We start from the raw sequence: 20,958 nt of genomic DNA, 5'->3' as shown, positions 1-20,958 counted from the left end.
TATCAGTGAGGAGGAGGTGCACTTGTTGAATCCAGATTTACCAGCTCCAAATTCACATAAAGGAATTTAAAAGCTGAGACTGTATTAGTCACCAGTGAGCACAATAATGATTTTTTTTTCCCAACTGAGTCATAGCTGTTCCCACTGATAATATGGGCATATTAACATTAGGTTCCTTAATTCCATTAGACTTTAATTCTGCAGCCAACAGTCTGTATGGAAAGGGTAGAATTATAAATTAAGTAAACTGCTCTTCATTTTGTGAATTGGTAAAAGCAGGGTGGGAATGCTTTGTACAAAGAACTATTTTTTTACTTTTTTCTTTTTTTTTTTTTTTTCATAAGCTTTTGCAATCTCAAACCTCTGGAAGAAGTCATCTGTAGCTGAGTTTAGGAAACAGCCTACAAAGCATACAAACCCCACTTACTTTAAAAACCCCACTCTGAAATGACAAAGTAATCACTTAACATATACATAGTATAGACTACTGAAACCTACCTTACCTCACACAACTGTATGATCTACACAGAGAAGTAAACAGTAGTTCAGTTTCACATAACCTACCTTAATTTCCTGACATCTGCAAGAACATACATTGAGCCCCTGAGTCACACAGGTGTCCTGCCTCCAAGAGAAAGGGGAGGTTTTGAGAGTAAATTCCTCTTCAGGGGCTCCTGCTGGAGGCCTCTTGGTGTCCATCCCCCAACTCTGCATGCTGAACTTTGTAAATGCCGTTTATTTGAGCCTTTAAAGTCAGTTCATCAAGAGTCTTACTTTAAAAAATATATGAGGCTCTATTGACTGAAATGTTTGCACTTCTTTTAAACTGAGGTGAAACACATGATATATTTGGAGCAGGTATACAGAGCTATATATATCGGATGCATATCTATATATATATAATATATATATATGTAAATACCTAACTAGGACAGTCTAGAACATGGATGATTTAGCTTAATCCCCCTATGCAGCTAATGGAGAAATCCAGGAACGTTTAAAGCATGATTTGTTGGATCTACAGCTAACATCAATTCCAGGCAGGATGAACTCTGCTGTAAAAGCTCCTGGTTTTCTCCACTAGCTATAAAGCAAGCTTTTGGTAATCAGCTCAGAAATGTATATCCATAACCTGCAATTGTTCAGCAGAATTCTGATCGCATGTTTACTTTGATTGGACTTTGATTCATAGCAGAAATGGCTGCAATTGAAGAATTATGCATTTTGTCAGACTTTATGGCTGTAGTTAGTTTTGTGATGCTTTTTTGCAACAGACAGGCCTCTATATGCTCCTTTGCTCTGAAGCTAAGTGGCTGTATCAGAGTCTGTTTTCATCCAAAAGAAAAAAAAAAATCATACCAAAACTGTAGGAAAGAACACAAAAACATAAACAAAGCCATCTTCTCAGAAATTAGAAATTAAAATAATTAGAAATTAGTAGTGATTTTGGGGGGGGTCAAACTGAAGCCTTTCTTCAATGTAGTTAAAACTGATGATTCTTGCTGTTCTGCAAAAAATTTTGTGAAATTGTACAAAATATTTCTGCAATGATTTCAGTATGGTATTAAGTAACAAAGTGTTTGTGGCAGCAGTGTTCAGGCAAACTTTCAGTTTCTGTATGTTTCAGCTGAGCATGTTTATTTTTTCACCAAGTTAGATCATATGACAGGATACAGAAGCTACATGAAGTTCTGCCAGCATGCAGGACCTGACTGCAATTTTGCTACTATATTTGGTATTTTGTTTAGAAAAACCACAAGTCCTAGCACAAAATGGCTTCTCCATGCAAAGGTCTAAACAAACATATTCAAAGGGCATTTTTTACCAGGAGCACAACGAGGAGGGAGGCTGTTGCTCTGGACTGGCAACACAGACTGCACAAGAGTTCTGCAGTGCCAGCTCTTCATGTGCTCCAAGCAGCTGCTGACACGCAGGGCTGGGAATTAATCCCCAGATTTCTACCCCATACACTGACTACTTCACAGGAATCAGCGGTTTCATCTGGCAGCACTCACCTCCTGCAGCTCTGACTTTGAAGTCATAATACAGCTGAAAATTAAAGAGGTCTCAGATTGATGTCTGCACAATTCCATGTGGTCGTTGCCCCAGCCAGGTAACAGTGTGGCTTACTTAAATAGAGAAAACTTCTGTGTCCTATCAGTGAATTTCTGTTACTTAATTTTAAGTAAAATTTTAAGTCTATTCAGCTTATTTTCAATAGTTTTTAGCTCTCATGTAGTTAGAGTGACTGTGTATTTCTTTTTTATAGCTAAAAGTCCAAGTTTCATGCTAACTGCAAGTGCTTCCTCCTTGAGATATATAACATGTTGTGTCACCAGGGTCAAAGGTCAGAGGCCAGAAGGGAAAGCTGAACTCCACGTTATTCTTAACTAAATCCTTATAATGATCACTTCTCAGTCCATGCCATTACTCACATTATAGTACCGTTTAAAAAATCATCTTAGAATCATAGAATCATAGAATTGGCTGGGTTGGAAGGGACCTCAGAGATCACCAAATCCAACCCTTGATCCACTACCGCTGCAGTTACCATACCATGGCACTGAGTGCCACATCCAGTCTCTTTTTAAATATCTCCAGGGACGGAGAATCCACTACTTCCCTGGGCAGCCCATTCCAATGCCTGATCACCCTCTCCGTAAAGAAATTCTTTCTAATGTTCAACCTAAACCTCCCCTGGCACAACTTGAGACCGTGCCCTCTTGTCTTGTTGAAAGTCATCTGGGAGAAGAGACCAACCCCCCCCTGGCTACACCCTCCTTTCAGGGAGTTGTAGAGAGTGATGAGGTCTCCCCTGAGCCGCCTCTACTTTTAACATGGAAATCCAACTTTCTAAGTGCAAAATACTGCTCTCCTACTTTGGGAAAGGGCAAGATTTAGCCACAGATGGTCCCAGAGCCCTTCTCCCACTGCACAGCAAGAGGGCTCTGGCAAATGAGGAAGGATGGGACATTCCTGCTAAGGGTGACCAAAATAGTGTGTAAACATGACACCCAGTGCCTGCAGCTCACCATCTCCAATGAGCAGAGCAGCTATTGCTAGCCAGAAATGATGAGATGTCATCTAGTTGTTTGCCAATAAAGGTACCCTCGGGTGTTTCTAGTAGAGAAGGCACCCCCAGAAGCCATTGCTTCCCTTCCACTATATATATAATCCATGCTTTATATTATTCGTAGTGCTTTGTCCAAGAAAAAGGAAGATCTCTTTGCCTCTTTGAAAATCCAGCTACTTGCTAAAGTGGAGAACTGTTTCTTTATTTACTTATTGCTGTTACCACAACATCACCATGCAGCAGAACAGGAAAGGGAAGAGGAACGCCTTGTTTTGCCATTCTGAGGAGGTTAAAAAAACCAAACAACTGACTCAAATGTTGTTTTTTACAACTGTTTTCCATTGATGTTCAATTGAAGAAGGCAAACAGGAAAGGAGAACTAAGACATTTAAACATTATTTAAAAAACAAAACAAAACATTAGTAAGAGTATAAAGTAATGCAGATTAAATTAAGGACAGTTCATGAGCCAGAAGCAAGAGTTTCAACCTCATGCTGTTGAAGACAAAGACTTAAAAGTTCAGGCGTATTTCCTTTTTACAGCTGATATTGAATTAAAGGGAAACTGAGACTGCTGAGATGATGACCACTTCAATTTATATATTTCCTTACCTATGAGTTCATAAAAGAGCTATTGGAAGTGTACTGTGGCTGTAACCAAAGCAGCAGAGAAACCAAAATTGTAGATGCAAATACTCCTCTGGCACTGTGGCATGGAGAAGGTGATCCTCCAAGACAAGATCTCACTGGTAATTCTTGCCTGCACTAACAATCATTGGTGTATGACACCATTTCAGTCTTTCATGATCCTGAAAACCAGCAGGATGCTAGGAAGCCTTTGCACTATGGTTAAATTCTTTTGGGTGGGGTGCCAGTGTGTGTGCGTGGGGGGGTCCTGAAGGCCATTTTCTAAGCCCCCAGTTCTCAAAACAACCTTCGTGTGCTATGAACTCTTGAAGCACCTCACGTTGCTACCTCCACGGTTCAAAGCAGACGGGACGGGGACACCGGGGACATTTCCACCATTGCAGCCGCGGCGGCACACCCGCGGCCTGGTGACCGTGGCATCACCTCCCACCCCCGCCGCGCATGGACTCGCGGTTCTGCTCGGTGGTCCCGGTGTCACCCAGCCCTGCTGGGAAGCGGCTGCTTCTTCCCCTCTGTGACAGATGAGGCCGGGCAGCTTCTGAATTTTAATTTGTGCAACACCACCGCAAGAGTAGACAGCAGCCGCAGTGCCCAGCCGCCGCCCCCACCCACACATCCCCGAGCCCGGCCCGGCCTAGTCGTAGCTCCGCTTCCCCGAGCCCGAGGGCCACCCCGCGGGGCGGTGCCGGCGCGGCAGGTGCCTCCCTCCGCGGTCACGGCGGGGCCGCCGCTGCCACGTCAGGGGAGTTTCCCGAGGCGGGTTGGGCCGGGCTCGGCCTTTCTCCACTCTCTCCGCCCCCTTGCTCCGGCTGCCGGAGACACTGCGCAGGGAGCGGTGCTCGCTGCCATGGAGGCCCGCTACAACCTCAAAAGCCCGGGTAGGCAGCCCAGCGGGTGTCGGGGAGGCGGCCGCCGGCCTCGCCTGCGGGCCGCGGCCGGGCAGGGGGCGACAGGGCCGTGCGAGGGTGCGTGGCGGTGCCTCGCAGGCTGCCCAGGCCGCTGCCCTCCGAGGCGGGCGGGGATGCCCGCCCTGCAGCTGCCGCGGTTCGGGGAGGGTTCGGAGGACGCCGCGGGGGTGCGGTGGTGGGACGGGCGATTTCCTGCCGGGGCGCGGGGGGACAGGTGCAGAGGCCCGGGCGAGGCTGCGGTGGGGAGGAGGGATGGGGACCCTGGGCCGCGGCGGGGCTGCCGAGTGGGGCTCAGCTGCCCGGCGCGGAGGTGGCGGTGGGCAAGGAGGAGGCCGTCTGGGTCGGTTTTGTTTCGCAGTGCGATGGCGTCGAAAGCTCCCTCTGAGCTGCAATTCGGTTCAAAACACTCGTGTGTGTGTGTGTGTGTGTTTGTGTGTGTGTAAGCGTCTACGCCTTTTTAGTGGTTCGTGGAGTCGTACTTTTGAACTCTTTGTCAGGTGGCTGTGTCCTGTCTGTCCCCCTGGGTACCGGCTTCAGTCCGAGTGGGTGCGTGTGAGGGGACAGAGTGCCAGCGCCAGCTTAGGGTGTTGTAACTTTGTTTTGCCGAGTTGTTAGCGTACAGGTTGTATTTACTTGCATATGTGTGTGTGTGTGTTTGTGTTTGTTCACGGTATTCGATGTGAAAATTCGTGCCTCGTAACTTGTAGACTTTCTTTTGGATCCTTGGAGTGAGGGGGATGCCTCGGGAGGTGTCTGGAGAAGCAGTACTGGAAGGGAAGGGTTTGCTTCCTTCGAAGGGCAACTGAGGACAGGTTGAGTCTCTCCTGTAGGGCTGTGTTGGAGGAGTGGCCCCTCACCGCCTGTTCTGGGCTTCGTTTACCTCCTGGGAGCTGTGCGTGGAGCCAAACCTCTTCCGCAGCTTTTCCGGGCTGGTCGGGTTGGTGTGTTGGTCACTGTCCTGCCTCTCTGCTCTCCACTAACCCAGTTTTGGGATGCAGCTTTGTATTATAATGATGAATAGTGGCTTTATTCTTTAGTCACACTGCCCTATTACCAGCGTGGGAGGTGGTGAGAAACTGAATATTATGATGACTTGCACCTTAAAAATGTAAATGACGGGCTTATTTACAAAACATGCCCCATGTGGATGATGCCTCTATTGCTAAATTATGTCTCTTGCCCTCACACCCATGTTGCATAACTGAAAAATAAGAAAGATCACAAAATAAATGACCTACTACTTACAGGTTAAGATACCAGGAAGGAAGTGTTTTTTGTTTTATGTTTTTTATTTTATGTTGTTTTATTTTCGGGAGGTGTGCTGGGTATTTTGCATATGTGAATTTACAAGGCCCCATAAGCATGATCGCTGGTTATGTTTTGCCACGTCACTGGAAATAGTGGTGTGCTGTATGACGTGCTTCTGGGATCTGGGTGGATAGGGCAAACATTTCTGGTTTTATTTAGAAGTGCTCTTTCCCTCTGTTACTAGTTTTCAAGAGAAATTACCTTTACTGGAGTTAATTTTCAGCACATGTGCTGTTCCTCAGCAAAATGAACCCTGCTTGGGAAAGATGAATGATTCATAAAATGGGTCAATATTGCTTCCCCATGCTAAGTGTGCTTTATTACAGCATATTAATATATTAAATGATTTCTTTCTACATGTGTGCTGAAAGTCTATAAATGTTTAAAATCACTTTTAAAATCACTTTTAAAATCACTTTTAAAATCACTTTTAAAATCACCTCAATAATATGATTTAAAGAACTCATTTGAATAGCTGTGAAATCTTTCCTTTAAAAAGATGGGAATAAAAAAATTGAATAAAAAAATATTTCAAGTACTGTTTTTTCAACAGTTGTCCTTTAAAATTAATTTACTGTAATTATTATATAGCCATTGCTTTTAAACTGGCACTTTTTCTAGCCAAGTAGATAAGCAAATACAGTTATTTAATATTTTTATATATGTTTTACAAATCTCTTATCTCATTATGGTTACATATGCAGTTTATTGATAGTATCTTAGACTTTCCATTCAACTGAAGGCTTAAGGTGGAAATGAAGAGTATTCTAATATGAAAGCAATTCTAATTAATGTAAATGCACTGAAATACATACCATGTTTCCTGTTTCAAGTGGTTCTGTATCTGCAGATTGAAGGGATGATTTTGGTAACTGAGCTCTCAAGATTTTAGATCTAGTGGCTGTCCTTGTGCCTGTTTTTCTTGTTCAATTTAACAGTGTTACTCTAAGTTTAATTATTATTGTGGGCTTTGTCCAAAATATAATGGACATTTTAAATAGGAAAAATTTGTTAAACCTGTGGTTTTAAGCTGAATTCTGTTGTAAACCTGTAAGAGAAGCTGAAGATCTTCTATAGAGATACGTGGTTACCTAGATCCCCTTTCTGTGAACAGGTGTGTTGGACCAGATTGATGAATGCAGCTCAGTTAGTCCCCCTACCTCCTTTTTTCTATGCTTTCATATAAATCACATGAAGACGAATATTGCTAACATATTTGATTTGTCCTGCTGCTACTTGCTGCAAGTCAATGCTTCCTTATCCCAGTTTGTCCAGCTCATGTTAGTTCATCCCAGAGTGTCTAAGAGACAGTAACTTCCCACAACATGGGACAAATTGTTGCCCTTCCCTCTGTGACTCTGTTGATGAGAGAGGCAGGAGGGGTGGTGCTCCAGCAGCTCTTGCTTCACACATCATGGCCACCACAGGTCTGGGCTTCGTGAGGGTGCTTTGCTAAGCTGCTGCTGGCTCCTGTAAGATACCCTTTATAATGGCAAGGAGGTGTGGGGTCCTCTTACACTTCCTATTAACAGGGTGTTTTGTTTTTTTTTATTTCCCAAAAGACCATTAATTTTGGAAGGGAAGAAATTCCACACTCTATACCTCAGGCTTCTTTGTATTGCCTCAATAAGGCAAAGCCTTTTAAGCTGTTGCTTCATATTTTTCTGTCTATTTCTGGCACTTGTAAAAGGGCAAGCTATTTTCTGTCTTAGGATTTCAAAATGGATTAGTCAATGTATATCAGCCAGCTACCATATGGCTGATAAACCTCTCCTATCAATATTAAAGCTCAGCTGACTAAAGCACAGACTTTATCCTCTTCGTGCTTCAGGAACATCCCTATTTTCTGAAATTTATAAGTCAGCTACTTAGAATAATCTCTTTACTTTTTTTGAGAGAGCTGTGACCCTTAGTCTGCTGCAAGATCAGACACCAGATCCTGTAGTCACTGTCTTTGTAGTGATAGTCTCCCTCTTTCATGTAGGATGTTACTACCCCTCTGAGTGTGTATTAGCACAGGCACGCTTGAAGAGCTATGAACAGTTGATTCACATAGCATTCATAAACAACGGGTTTTTTTGTTTGTTTTTATTGGGGGGGAGGTGCAGAAAGTGCTTTTTGTTTGTTTTCAGCAGATCTCCTTATCTAGAGTTTGACTTGTGAGGGCATTGGTGGACTTGGAGGAGCACATAGAGGGAGGTATGGCAAATGTCTTTTGCATTTGCTGCACAGGGTTGGTGCTTTTTAATCTTAGATGCAGGGGGAAGATAATGTGCTGAGACTGTGATCCTCTTGGCTGTCATCTTCAATTCATTTACTGCTTTTCCTACAAACTAGAGGTCTCCCTCTGCTTCATACTTTTTAGAAATCAGAAGTATCCCGAGTCAACAAGCATGCGTCAGTTCTCTGATAATGAACAGCAGTTAGTAGAAAATAGTAGATACTGTGCTATTTATTACCTTCTTTGTATGAAATAAGGACAGAATATTAAAAATAAAAAGTTGAATGGATGCTAGAAGTTGGTGAAAGCTGAAGGCATTGCTTGATCATGGTGTATTTAACAAGCATCTTACCTTTAAGAAGTTTTATCTCCTTCTGTGTTGACTGAACATATGTTTTGAATTGTACCTACAGAGTCTCCTGTGCTTCCTGCTGCTCTGAGGCAAATTAAGAATAAAGGTCTCTTGTTTCTAAGGGCGAGAGGAAACACAGACTAATTAAAAGCATTCTCCTTTTTGTTTTCTTTTGTTTGTTTTTACAGTTGTAAATACTTTATATGAGTGCAGGAGGCTTGTGAGACTTTAGCTAAAGGATATACGAGGTTGTGAAGATGTAAAGCAGCTCTTCATAAGGCTTGTGGGTCCTGGGAAAGGAGGTATCTGAGACCCTGAAGATGTAAAGCAGTTGGCCTCTCTCTTGGCAAATGGTATTTCCATTTGTTATTGTAGCAGAAGTCAAAGCAACTGTCACTAAATTTTAAAATAAAAGTAATTTTGGAACCGTGGCTGCCACAGACAGTTCCACAGTTGCACATTTTGGTTTTGTAAGAACAATTCTTTTGTTTTGTTACACGAGATCAGCATAAACTGAGAACTTGACTAGGAGCTCATCACAGAAGCAGTGAATAATGAGCAGCTTCATTGTCTCCACTTGCTTTTATTTAGGCAGAGAAGTGTGATTTCTCTAGAATGGAGAAACAGTGTTCCACAGATTATGATATTTAGAATAATGTTGAAACTATGGTGTATTTTGGAAGAGATGAGTACAAAATGGTGATGCTGTTCTCCTGAGACTGAAGTTTTAATTTTTCTTTGTTTTGCTTATTCCTATAGCACTGGAGGATGCAGGCTCCATAAAGTGACCATTGGTGGTATTGGAAGGATCATCAGCATTATGGGTTGCTTCCACTGTTGGATTTGTAGTTCCAGAAGACTGAAAAAAACTTTGTGTAGTCTGTTGCAAGTATGCCTGTTCATACATTATTAAGTTGCTGAGTTGTTAGACCACTTTTTGTGTAGTCCACTGTCCACAATAGACAAAGGCAGTAAGGAATGGTTTAGAAAAGAGCTTTAAAGGAATAGAATATGTAATATGTTCTCCTCATCAGTGGTTTAAGGACTTGCCCAAGTGGAACTTTCATCTGTCATCCAGAGATTTTACTTTTGGTTGAATGTGACCTCGGGTGTTTGTTCTTATGAAGAAAGAGCAGGTACATCAGTCCTGATGAAACTTGCTTTGACTTGAAATTAGGTGACTGTATACTGCTATGCAAACTTTAATGAAAATGTAGTCACGTTTTTGTGAAATAACATACAACAATCTATACAGGAACTCAAAAATCTATTAAAAAACTGATATGAATTCAGAAGGGTTAAGGAAGGTGTGGCAAAATGGATAAACACAAGGAATGCAGAGGCAGAGAAGAAGAGAGCAATGTGGAGCTCTCTTTTAAGGATGGTAATGTGGATTGATTTCTAGAGTAGTTACCATTTGATGCTCTATTCTGCAAGAGGATTGTAATTTATATTTCAAGGTACTTTTGTCTCAGGCCTCTTCCCCCCTTTTATTGCTTTTAATTCACTAGTGATCACATGTCATTCCCTGGTTCTAAGCTGTCCAGGAAAATCACACCCACAATGGAGCAGTAGAAACACAGTTACCAAGTAACACTGTGCAGGTAGCTGTGAACCTGTTGTAGTCTCTGCATGTTTAGATTTAATAAACCATTCTCTAGAGAGCACAACAGTACTTAAATACCATAAAACAGCTCTAGTGAAAGTCTTTCACGCTCTCCACTCTTTCCTTTAAATGCTTTTTCTTGCATGCTTCAATGACCACATTTAAATTGATTTTTTTGTTGTTGTTTTACTTAAAATGTCAAAACTCCTCAAGCATGGTAATCTTACGAGAAATCCTATATACGTTACACATAAATTTAACCCTGATTTTTTTTTTAAATTACATGATCCTGTCTTTGTGCAGTTCAACTATTGACTGACTGATTCACTGTAGTTTTTCCCCTTATATGAGATTTAAACTTGCTTTTAGGAAATAGGATTTTCTTTTGAATGTGATACAAATCGTTTGGGTGAATGGGTTCCCAGGAGCTTTGGGCCACAGCTGATGGTGGTGTGTCAGAAGTGACACTCTGCACTGTGAGCTCTGAAGTCACTTGGTGAGTACACTGGCCATGGGTCAGACTCAGTGGTGAGGTACTGAGCAGAGAAGGAAAAATCAAAGCCAGCTGCTTTTCAAAAGCCTTTCCCAAAATTTCATCCATGATATACCCATCATCCAATGCTGGCCTCAGACTGATAGTACAGTTACTTTTTTTCCCCTACCTGTAGATAGAAGCATCATTATTAGACAAACATCTAATGAAGAGGCCTTGTATTTTACTAATAACTCAAGTGGGGTGTGTAGTAAATAAAACCCTTCATCCCAAAGAAACTTGACTGATCACTTGCACTTTCTGTGCAGAAGGGTTTCCTGGGCTGTAAGGTGCAGACTGGTCTAGTTGGGTGTGATAGTACCTGAATGTGGCTTCAAGACATATCGAGAGAAGCAGCTGCACTAAACAGAAACTGCAGAACAGCTTAAGGTAAACATCAGTAAGAAGTAGGGTTTGTCCAGGAAATATTTTTTGACAGAAATCTACGAATCATACATGTATACATTACACAAATTTTGGTCATTATTTGTATTACTCTACAGCCACTCAATCCTAAACCAAGCTGCTGTCTTTACATTTTATTTTTAAGATCCACATTTTGAGTTTAGTGTAATACAAGGGGTAAGATTGTCAGGCAGAACCTTGGGCCCATAGCACCCACTCTGCTTTCCTCCCCAGAGCAGCAGAGCTCCCACACCTCCTGCTGTGGCAGGAACTCTCCTTTGCTCTCTAGAGTTAGCCCAGAAACTTTTCTCAGTATTTAATGTCAATGAACTTTGATAGATTGTTGCCAAGCATACCTGTGAACTTCTGGTTGTTTTTCATGTGGTCATGCCACATTAAAAAATACCTTTATTATTTTGTCATTAAAACCTGCCATCCACAAAACTAATGTCTTGGTTTCTTTTCCTTTGCTGAATTAGTGATACTTTTTACTGCATCAACAGTTTGCAGTTCCTTATGTTTAATGGGCCTAAACCATTCTCATTTTTCAGAATTGCTGTTGCCAAACGTTTACTCAGATGACTCAGTGTGACTTTAAGTGGGTTGAAACACCATATTTTACATCAAAATTCTTTTTAATGAAGTTTGGATAAGAATGTAATGTACTTGTTGCAGGCAGACTTTGTGAAATACATTCATCTCTTCCATTGCTGTTTTCAGTAACCCAAGGAGGTGTTCATGAATACTGCAGCTATGCTTGCAGGAGAAACAATTTAATGCTTTCTTCACTGGACCTTTACTGATCCAGGCTGTTCTTTGCAACTTGGCAGGTGGCATTTTTCAGCAATGCAGAAATAGAACCATAGGATAGGTTGGGAGGGACCTTCAAAGATCATCCAGTTCCAACCGCCCTGCATGGGCAGGGACACCTCCCACTGCACCAGGTTGCTCACAGCCCCAGACTGATCTTAAACACCTCCAGAGAGCCACAACCTCTCTGGGAAAGCTGTTCTAGTGTCTCACCACCCTCATAATAAGTAATCTTTCTTGTGTCCAGTCTCAACCTACCCTTTTTTATTTTAAAACTTACCCCTTGTCCAGTCACTTCAGGCTGTGGTAAAAAAGTCTCTGGCTTATAAGTCCCTTGTAAGTAGTGAAAGGCCACAGTTAGGTCACCCTGGAGCCTTCTCTTCTCCAGGCTGAACAACTCCAATTCTCTCAGCCTTTATTCACATACCTGTGCTTAAGGTATCCTAGGTTGCTTAATTGTGAAAACCTCTTATAAGCAAATTATCTCTATGGTATACAAGAGCTAAATTACATAATCTGCTGCATTTCATGCTCCAAGAGTGGAATAATGTTTCATATTCCTTCAGCTGATTTTATGCTGGCTTCTTGAAATATCTATACTTGATAATAGAATAATTCTATGAAAAAGATGTGCAGTATCAGTATCACTGTCACTGTTAATTAAATGCAGAAATATGTTTTTAAAAACTTGCTTTAAACTCCTATTTTACTGAACAGAAACCTACGTGGTTCTTGTCCCTTTTGGTTGCTCTCTGTTGTTACTTCTCTGTTTCTGCCTGCCAGCTGCTGATGCTTGGCACTTGGGGGACAGTCTGGAAGCTAAAGCAGTAAAAAGACTGTTCCTTTGGGGACAAATCCAAATTGTAAGTAGAATAGAGTGGTCTTGAAATAGTTTTGTGGTTTTTTGTTTTGTTTTCTCTAATAGCTTTCCCTCAGTTAACGTGGGTAACTGCATATGGTGCTGATACAGGGGGACTGCATTTCTTTTCCCTTGGTCCTCATCTGTGAAATCCCAGAATTGTCTGCCTTATCCACAACTATTCTGTCTTCATTAGGCATTGTTATGCACATTTTGAGTTCAGTGTGTACACAACACCCCTTTAGCTTTGTGGGGTGTTCACTCCTGAGTTAGCTCATCCATGTGAACCCAAGTGGCTGAACTTGATGTGAAGCAGGGCTGGGTCTCAAGCTTTTTCTGGTCCAGACTCGTTTTCTTACCATTCCTCGTTTATCAACTGTTGAACTTCAATGCAGAAGAACGAGGTAAAGTGTTTTTCAGCAGAGCTCAGACACTGCTGCGTGTGGTGTGACCGCACTGGCTCTACAGGGCTCTACACCTCCCCCTGGCAGCAGCAGAATTGGGACAACTGGCAGCAGCAGATTCCTGCTGTTTGCTTTTTGCGTTGTAAGAACTGAAATTCTCAGCTTTGGAGCTGTTTTTTCTATAGCTGCCATGAAGTGTGTAGGGGGAAAAGAACTTTTCACAGTTGATTGAAACCAAAATTCGTCTGCCAAAAGGTTAGAGCAGCTTCCTTGCAGCATCATGAGAGTATGTAAATCAGTGGAGTCTGAGCATGCAGCACAGCATACAGTCAGCTGGTGATGGCAGGCTCTGTAAATTAAGGATCTACAGTTGACTTTCACCATATCTTTAAGTTTACGCTTTAAGGGAGTTTGAGCAGTGTTTCTCTTTCTTTGTAGTTAGATAATTACATGAGTGGGAGGGACATCTGTGGTTCAAACTGAATGTGAAGGATGGATTAAGGGACCCTGTTCCTATGCAGTTGCTTAAAGAGGTAATTGATATCTGCACTTTTTCCCATTATGCTGGGGGGAGTAAGAACTTTCTACCTAACATTATTCATGAAGTGGCACCTTTGAATTTCTTGTCTGTAGCTCTTAGTTTGCTCTTCAGTTTGGCTGAGTTTTTTATTAGGCATTAATGCGTGATGCACATGAGGGCACCTGTCAGGACGAGTTATGTAACAGAACATAATAAAGGAGAAAGAAAAAGGAGATGCAAAAAATTTAGATGATGCCGGTGGTTCTGACGTAGGAGTTTGGAGAGGATAACCAATGACTATCCTGATCTTGGTATATAAAAATGCCTTTGTGTCCAAGCCCAGTAGTAGGTTCAAATTACAAAGGCTTTGGGGAGATTTTTCTGTCTGAGCATATATGCTTTGTCAAATCTTGTATAAAACATCATCTAATCATACTACTGCTGTGTGTTGTTTCTCTCAAATCTTAATGTGACCTCCTTTGGAATAATGAAGGGAGTAGTCTGGTAATAGTCACAGGAGGTGTCATTATAAAGCTTTTCAGCAGTTGTTCATGCATGTGATGTCCCTTATGATAAAATATTGAGGTTATTAGCCATGTACATCTTGTATTTAAAGTCTGAAACTCCATTAGTGACATCTAAGTTTTTTCTAATGCCTTTGGTACAATTAATAATGGAAAACTACTTTAGTCCCATTGTTCAGTGTTAAAAACTATGTGACCGTGCAATACTTTTCATAATTTTGTGCTTGTATAACTCTTTTCAAATTAATACAGTGTGATTAATTTATATTGTGTTTTGGATTATTAACTCCAATGAAGAAGCTGGGGTGTGCTGAAAAAGATTAGCTGAAAGGAATTCTTCGAATGTTTATTTTTGTATGAAATACGTAATTTTTTTTTATTTTCTTGTCTTTTCCAGCTGTCAAACGTTTAATGAAAGAGGCTGCAGAACTTAAGGATCCTACAGATCATTACCATGCACAGCCTTTGGAGGTTTGTTTCTCTGTATGCTTGCAAGAGCTTATAATTAGGCTGTGTTAGTATGTACTCTGAAGTTCTCTGTATGCATAGGTATTAAAAAATATATATATATTTAGGTACTAGCAGACCTTTTAAAATGAATTCAGTTCTGTTTTTTCCTGTGATGGAAGGCAGCAGCAGAATTCCACCTTAATGGTATTATAGTTCCAGGTTGTTAGTGAAAGCATTTATATTGCAACTTGGTCATTTTATGGCATAGGTATGTTTATTCCCCCTCCTACTTCCTCAGCCTACATAAATGCATTATTATGTGAAGCTCTTTATGCCCAAATCTGACATCTCTCTCGGTTTGCCAAGTTGCTAAAAACCACAAAGTCTAGATGATCTATGAGGTTTCAGGATTTTGCATACCAAAACCTTGGAAAAAACACAAATGGGTACAATTCTGGATGTATTGTAAGAGACAATGCTTAGATTCCACTTAAATAGTAGCTTCTTGAAGTCTTCTAAACACCTATTTAAGTTTTCAGGCTGAAAGGATGGTGAGGTTCTCATGGTTAGAAGGTTAAACAGAAACCTCTGCTGATTTTGTTGGAATAATAAAATAGCAATGTTCTGTGGTCTTCAGTTCAGGGGTTCAATTTAGCTTTTCACTGAAATGCATAAAACAGTGAAGTTTACAGACAATGCCATGTTCCTAGGAATTTCTAGTAAAGACCTTGACTCTGTAAGCATTTTTTAGCAGTAATTCACACATCCCTGTGTTATCCGCATTGTTCCCTATACAAATCCAAAACATAGTGCTACCAGCTACTATGAAGAAAATTATTCTAGCCAAATCCAGCACATTCTCCTTGTTCCATATTGTTTACATCCTGCTCAGGTCTCATACTAGCCTGTATATCCTCATTAGCCAACCCCTTCCCCCATCCCATCCTGTGGACCACACCTGTGAAATGTCTGTAAAATGCCCACAGAATGTTCCCTGAGTTAATGTAGTCCAAAACTTTGGGTTCCATCTCTTATGGTGATTACTTAGGACTGGAGAGGTTGTGTGCTGTTCAGAGCTACAGGCCACCAAAGCCAGCTCAGGTGGGGTCACTGCTGCACTGTCACTGCTTCTTCTAGGGCTTGTCCTCTGTTGGTTCTGGTGGTTCCTGCTATAGTAGTTCCTTTGACATGCAACTCGAATCGTGAGTTACGACAATTTAAAGGTGTATCCATTACCATCTCTCTCTTTGGACCAGACCATCAGGTCTAACATTGCAATGAACTCTGTTCCCTTGCCCTGCTCTGATTTGGACTTACCCACAGACTGCAGTCCCTTAGGGGTGGACCTGCTCTCTATGAGCAGTAGTCTCTCCAGGGGTGTACTTGCTGTGGCACAGACTTAACCAGAGCCACAGCTCCTTTCAGGTGCACCCTTTCCAGCATGGCCTTTCCCTGGGCCACAATGCCTTCCTTCAGCAGGGCCTTACCCACAGCCACAATCCTACAGGAAGGAATCTGCTCCAGCTTGGCCTTACACATGGCTGCAGTCACTCCAGGGGTGTACCTTGTCAGTCATGGTCTTATCCATGGCACTTGGAGGTACTTCATCATGATGTTATGCACAGCCAGTGATGCTTCCAGGTGTACCTGCAGCAGCATGGGCTTACCCACAGCCACAGATGATACGAGGTGTACCTTCTCCAGTGTGGACTTCTCTTTAGGCCATAATCCCTCCAGAGTTATACCTGCTGCAGCACAGACATAACCATGGCTACAGATTCTTTGAGGTGTACCTGCTGCTCCCCTGTGGACTCATCAACAGGTCACAGTCCCTCTGAATGGGGTTCACACTGGATTTCCAGCCTGTCCAGTACAGCAGCACTGAAACAGCAGTGATCTGTGCCAGTCCAGGCACATGGCCATTGCTGTAATCAGAATGTTCCCAAGCACAGCACAGGAAGATGAGAAGCACTCCAGCAAGCAACAAAAGCAAAAAGCAGCCACTAGTGAGTACAAGCCCCTAATTTGCAGTAAGGAAAGCAAGCCCCATGGAAAGTACAGGAGCCTGCCAATAAATCATTCAGGAGCAATAACAGCTATAGGTTCGATCTGGCACATTCCAATCAAATCTGTCATTATCTCAAAGCCCTTGAGCCCTACTTTGGGGTTTAACATAAGTCAGGAATTAAGCACCACACAGCTGCTTGCTCACTCCCCTCTGGTGGGCTGGGTGAGCAAATGAGAAGTGTGTAAGTGAGAAAACATGTGGGCTGGGGTAAAGACAGATTTTTTGATTAAAGAAAGCAAAGCAAAACAAGGAATTAATTCACTACTTCCCACTAAGCAGGCAAGTATTCATCTGTCTCCAGGAAAGCAGAGCTTCAGTTGCCCACGAAAGCCTGTGTCTCACTTCCTCAGCTGGACAGGGGAGAGAAGGTATAATGCAAAGGATAGGGAGATTCCTCGCCAATTACCATCACAGGCAACAGACTGGACTTGGTGGAATTAGCTTAATTTTATAACCAAAGAGTAGAAAAATGAGAAATAAAAAGTAATTCTTAAAACAGCTTACCCCACTTGTCCTTCCTGAACTTAACTCCTGATTTCTCTACCTCTTCCCCCTCCCAGTGGTGCAGGGGGATGGGCAATGGGGGTTTTAGCATGGGTTTCAGGTCCTGTCAGGAGCCTGCTCCAGTGCAGGCTTCCCATGTGGTGACAGCCTCCTTCAAGCATCTGTCTGCTCTAGTGTGGGATCGTCCAAGGTCTGCAGGTGGATATCTATTCCACTATTAACTTCTATGATTTGCACGATGACAGCCTGCCTTGCCATGGTCTTTACCATGGGCTGCAGGATAATCTCTGCTCCAGCACCTGGAGCACCTGCTCCCCCTGCTTCTTCACTGACCTTGGTGTATCCGGGGTTATTTCTTTTACATATTCTCACACTTCTCTTCTGTTGCACATTTTTTTTCTCGCTTCTGAAATATGTTATTCCAGAGATACTATCACTGTCACTGATGGGTTTGGCCTTGGCCAGTGGTGAGTTCATCTTGGAGCCAGCTGGCATTGGCTTTATCAGGCACAGGAGAAGCTTCTAGTAGCTTCTTACAGAAGCCATCCCTGTAGCTACCCCCCTGCTACCAAAACATTGCCATGCAAATAAAACACATTGATGGAAAAGCAAAATAAGATGGGAATTCTCTGGGGTGTGAGTCAAGTTCCTGTCAGGAGTTGGGGGTGGGAGGCGCTTTGGGAAGGCTGTTACTAATTTTCTTTCTTGAGATCTCCTCTTAGTTCTCCAGAAATTGTTATTCACTGGGGTGAATACCCAGTTTCTGTCTTAATTGACTCAGTTTCCCACCTGTCTGGTAGTACAACTCATAACTGATACAACTAGAGTGAAGAGCTTGAATAATGAATTTGGAGGTCTTAAAAAAGCTATTGTGTCAGAAAATTAACAGACAGGTATGATATTTTGTCCTTTTAACCAAAATCTTAGTATTGTATTGGTTTTCTTACTTTCCATTTGATTTTGGTTTCTTGAAACTTCTGCTGTGCATGGATTCTTTAGCCTGTCCTTGTTTAAGAAAATGCAGTTTAGTTGTCTACTTCTTTGACATGCTCTTCTTGGTTTTTTTTTTCTTCTCCCTTTGGTGGGGGCATTTTAGGATAACCTTTTTGAATGGCACTTTACTGTCCGAGGCCCTCCAGATTCAGATTTCGATGGAGGGATTTATCACGGGCGCATAGTATTACCCCCTGAATATCCCATGAAGCCACCCAGCATTATTTTGCTGACGGTAAGCATGCTTACTAGTTTTTCCTTTTTATGGGGTCAATCAAACCATAAGTGCCTGACAGAGAGGTTCTTGGCATTTAAGATATTGTCATTTTTGTAAGAAAGGTGGAATAGTGCAGTTTAACACTGCCAATTTAAACCTGGAAGTCTTCCAAGGTGAGTTTATTCACATGAAGCCTTGCACCTAATAAAAGGAAGTTTTCTCCAGGTGTTGATTGCATTGTTGATGTGATTGTCTTCTGTTCTCTGCATGGCCCTCTTGGTCTCTGTTGGAGACATGGATCACATGTAGGAAGGCAGACCTATGGGTTTAGGGCAAAGGCCCACATTTACAGTCTCGTAGAGCTATAGTTTCTCAGGCTCTCTGTGTATGTTGTATAGGTTACAGGAGCAGCAGGCAAGCCACCATGTCACACTGGGAAGACTAGAGGAAGATGGCAGACTGCTTTGTTCAGAAAGCTGAATGCCAGATTTGAGAAGTTGGCAGTAATACAATTATCAACTATTGCTTGACATATGTCTGTTTGATACAACTTCTACCAAAAAACAAGAGTTAACTTTCAGTGTGTTTTGTTATATCCTTCCTCTTTTTTGAAGGCCAATGGCAGGTTCGAAGTGGGGAAGAAAATTTGCTTAAGCATCTCAGGGCATCATCCTGAAACATGGCAGCCTTCATGGAGTAGTAAGTAACTGCTGTTTGAAAAATGTTACCCCCATCATGCAACTAGATCTTGAAACTGAAAAAAATCCTCACAAAGAATGTTTGTAGTAGAAAAGGAGACAGTTCCTGAGGGAGCAGAAATATGGGAGAATTTGAGATATGTAAAATCATGAAAGAGTGACATAGGAGGATCAGTATTAAATAAATGTGGGATGAAAGGGCTGGGTAACTGAGGAGTGATGGAAAGCTCTTACATGCACAAGCATTAAGCATTCTCAGATTACTTATTCTTTGGTGTATTTTTTTCCTTTTTCAAAAAATTGCTCTTATGAATAAACTTGAAATCCTATTACTTTACCTCATTTTTGTATAATCACTAAAACCAGCTTGAATATTAATAGAAGGGAGCGTGGTTAGCTTTTAATTCTCTGATGCTGTGCTTCTGAACACTCGAGAGGAAGGACGTGGTCTGAGTTCAGAGTAGCTCTCTTTTTTTTTTATTTAGTTTTCTTTTAGTTTCATTATCATAGAAATTGAAAGTACTTATTTTGAGGTACTTGTCTTCATGTGATATTTATTTACCAAATCTATGAGCAAAGAGTCTTGAATTCTTAATTATTTTCCCTGTATAAAACAACACTGAAGGGTAGATATTGTTGAAAGAAATGTTTTAGATGACAATTCTAATTGAAGCTGTTACTAATATTAAAGTGAGCTCCTTCCCCAGTGTGATGAAATTAAAGGATTAAATTCTGTGGTAGATTGTATAAAACTTGACTGCACTAAATTGCAGAATGTGTGTCTAAGAGCAAACACACACAAAAGGAATTCATTATGAATCCTTCTTTTTATCCCCCTGCCCTCATTTGTATGTTAATTCTGCCTTACCTTTTTTTCTTCAGCACATATTTTTAAAGTCTGAAACTCTAAATCCTTATATTGATGCACCATTTTTGTGACATGTTATCTTTTCTGTGTTGGCTGGGGAAGAATAAGGCCTTAATTTATAATGAAAAGTTTAAGAAATGAAGAAAGCCTTGCTCTGTACAAAAAAATCCCCATGTTGCTTGCATGAAATTCAGACTACTCCACTGGACAAAATGAAGTTTTGCAGGCAGATCTACAACTTTTCTGTACATAGTGTGAGATGAATAATGATTGTTTCTGTAGGCTTGTTTGTATCTCTGTTTTCCCATTTCAGTAAGAACAGCTTTACTAGCCATTATTGGATTTATGCCTACCAAAGGTGAAGGTGCAATAGGATCTCTGGATTATACACCAGAAGAAAGAAGAGCTCTTGCAAAGAAGTAAGCATGAACGTTGTTAGTGTAGGTACATAGATACGTACTCTCTTTTAGTGTAAGGCATTGGGTAGAAAGTAACTCACTTCAATCTGTTCCTTTGCATATATTCCAAATATAAAAAAGTTCTGGACCTTGCATATATATTTTTTTTTCTCCAAACATTGTGCAGGCTTGAAACTTATGGTCAAACAAATATTTTGTAATGTCTGTGTTCCTTCCAGCATTGAGTGGTCAAATTTGAGGTTCATTTGAAATTTAGCCTTATAGATTTAATTAATATTGTGATACAGTGGAGGTAAAATGAATATGATGGGATTGATAGTAAGTTTTAGTTGGTTGTAGAAAAAAACCAAAATGATGTGTCATTGTCTTTAAGTAAATAATAATAATAATGAAACAACAAAAAATCTGAAGCATCTGCCTCTGAATGATTTTTATGAAATTAAGAGGTTTGTGACTATGATGAAATTATTAGGTTAGTGAAAAGGGGAAAGCAGTGGTTGTTTATTTATCTTGACTTCAGCAAGGCTTTTGGCACTGTCTTTCTTGCCAGCCTCATAGCACAGTTTAGATAA

General features: G+C 41.4%; 1 protein-coding gene across 2 annotated transcripts in view; it reads left to right on the top strand.

Moving 5' to 3' along the window:
- Positions 1-4,452: 4,452 nt before the first annotated feature.
- Positions 4,453-20,958, top strand: part of UBE2J1 (ubiquitin conjugating enzyme E2 J1) — a 29,523-nt gene continuing 13,017 nt past the window's right edge. Inside the window, exons 1-5 of one of the 2 annotated variants that reach the window (XM_030448097.1) lie at positions 4,453-4,598; positions 14,567-14,640; positions 18,288-18,419; positions 19,016-19,100; positions 20,281-20,386. In XM_030448097.1, coding sequence (XP_030303957.1) covers positions 4,568-4,598; positions 14,567-14,640; positions 18,288-18,419; positions 19,016-19,100; positions 20,281-20,386 — 428 coding nt within the window. In that variant the 5' untranslated portion in view covers positions 4,453-4,567. Of the gene's footprint in view, positions 4,599-13,568; positions 13,659-14,566; positions 14,641-18,287; positions 18,420-19,015; positions 19,101-20,280; positions 20,387-20,958 lie in introns of those variants that run through there. The other variant, XM_030448098.1, reaches the window with a different exon arrangement.

Source organism: Calypte anna, chromosome 3, assembly GCF_003957555.1.
Source record: "Calypte anna isolate BGI_N300 chromosome 3, bCalAnn1_v1.p, whole genome shotgun sequence".
NCBI classification, from domain to species: Eukaryota; Metazoa; Chordata; class Aves; order Apodiformes; family Trochilidae; genus Calypte; species Calypte anna.
The sequence above is the reverse complement of the archived record's forward strand: the minus strand, read 5'-3'. Positions and strand labels throughout refer to the sequence as shown.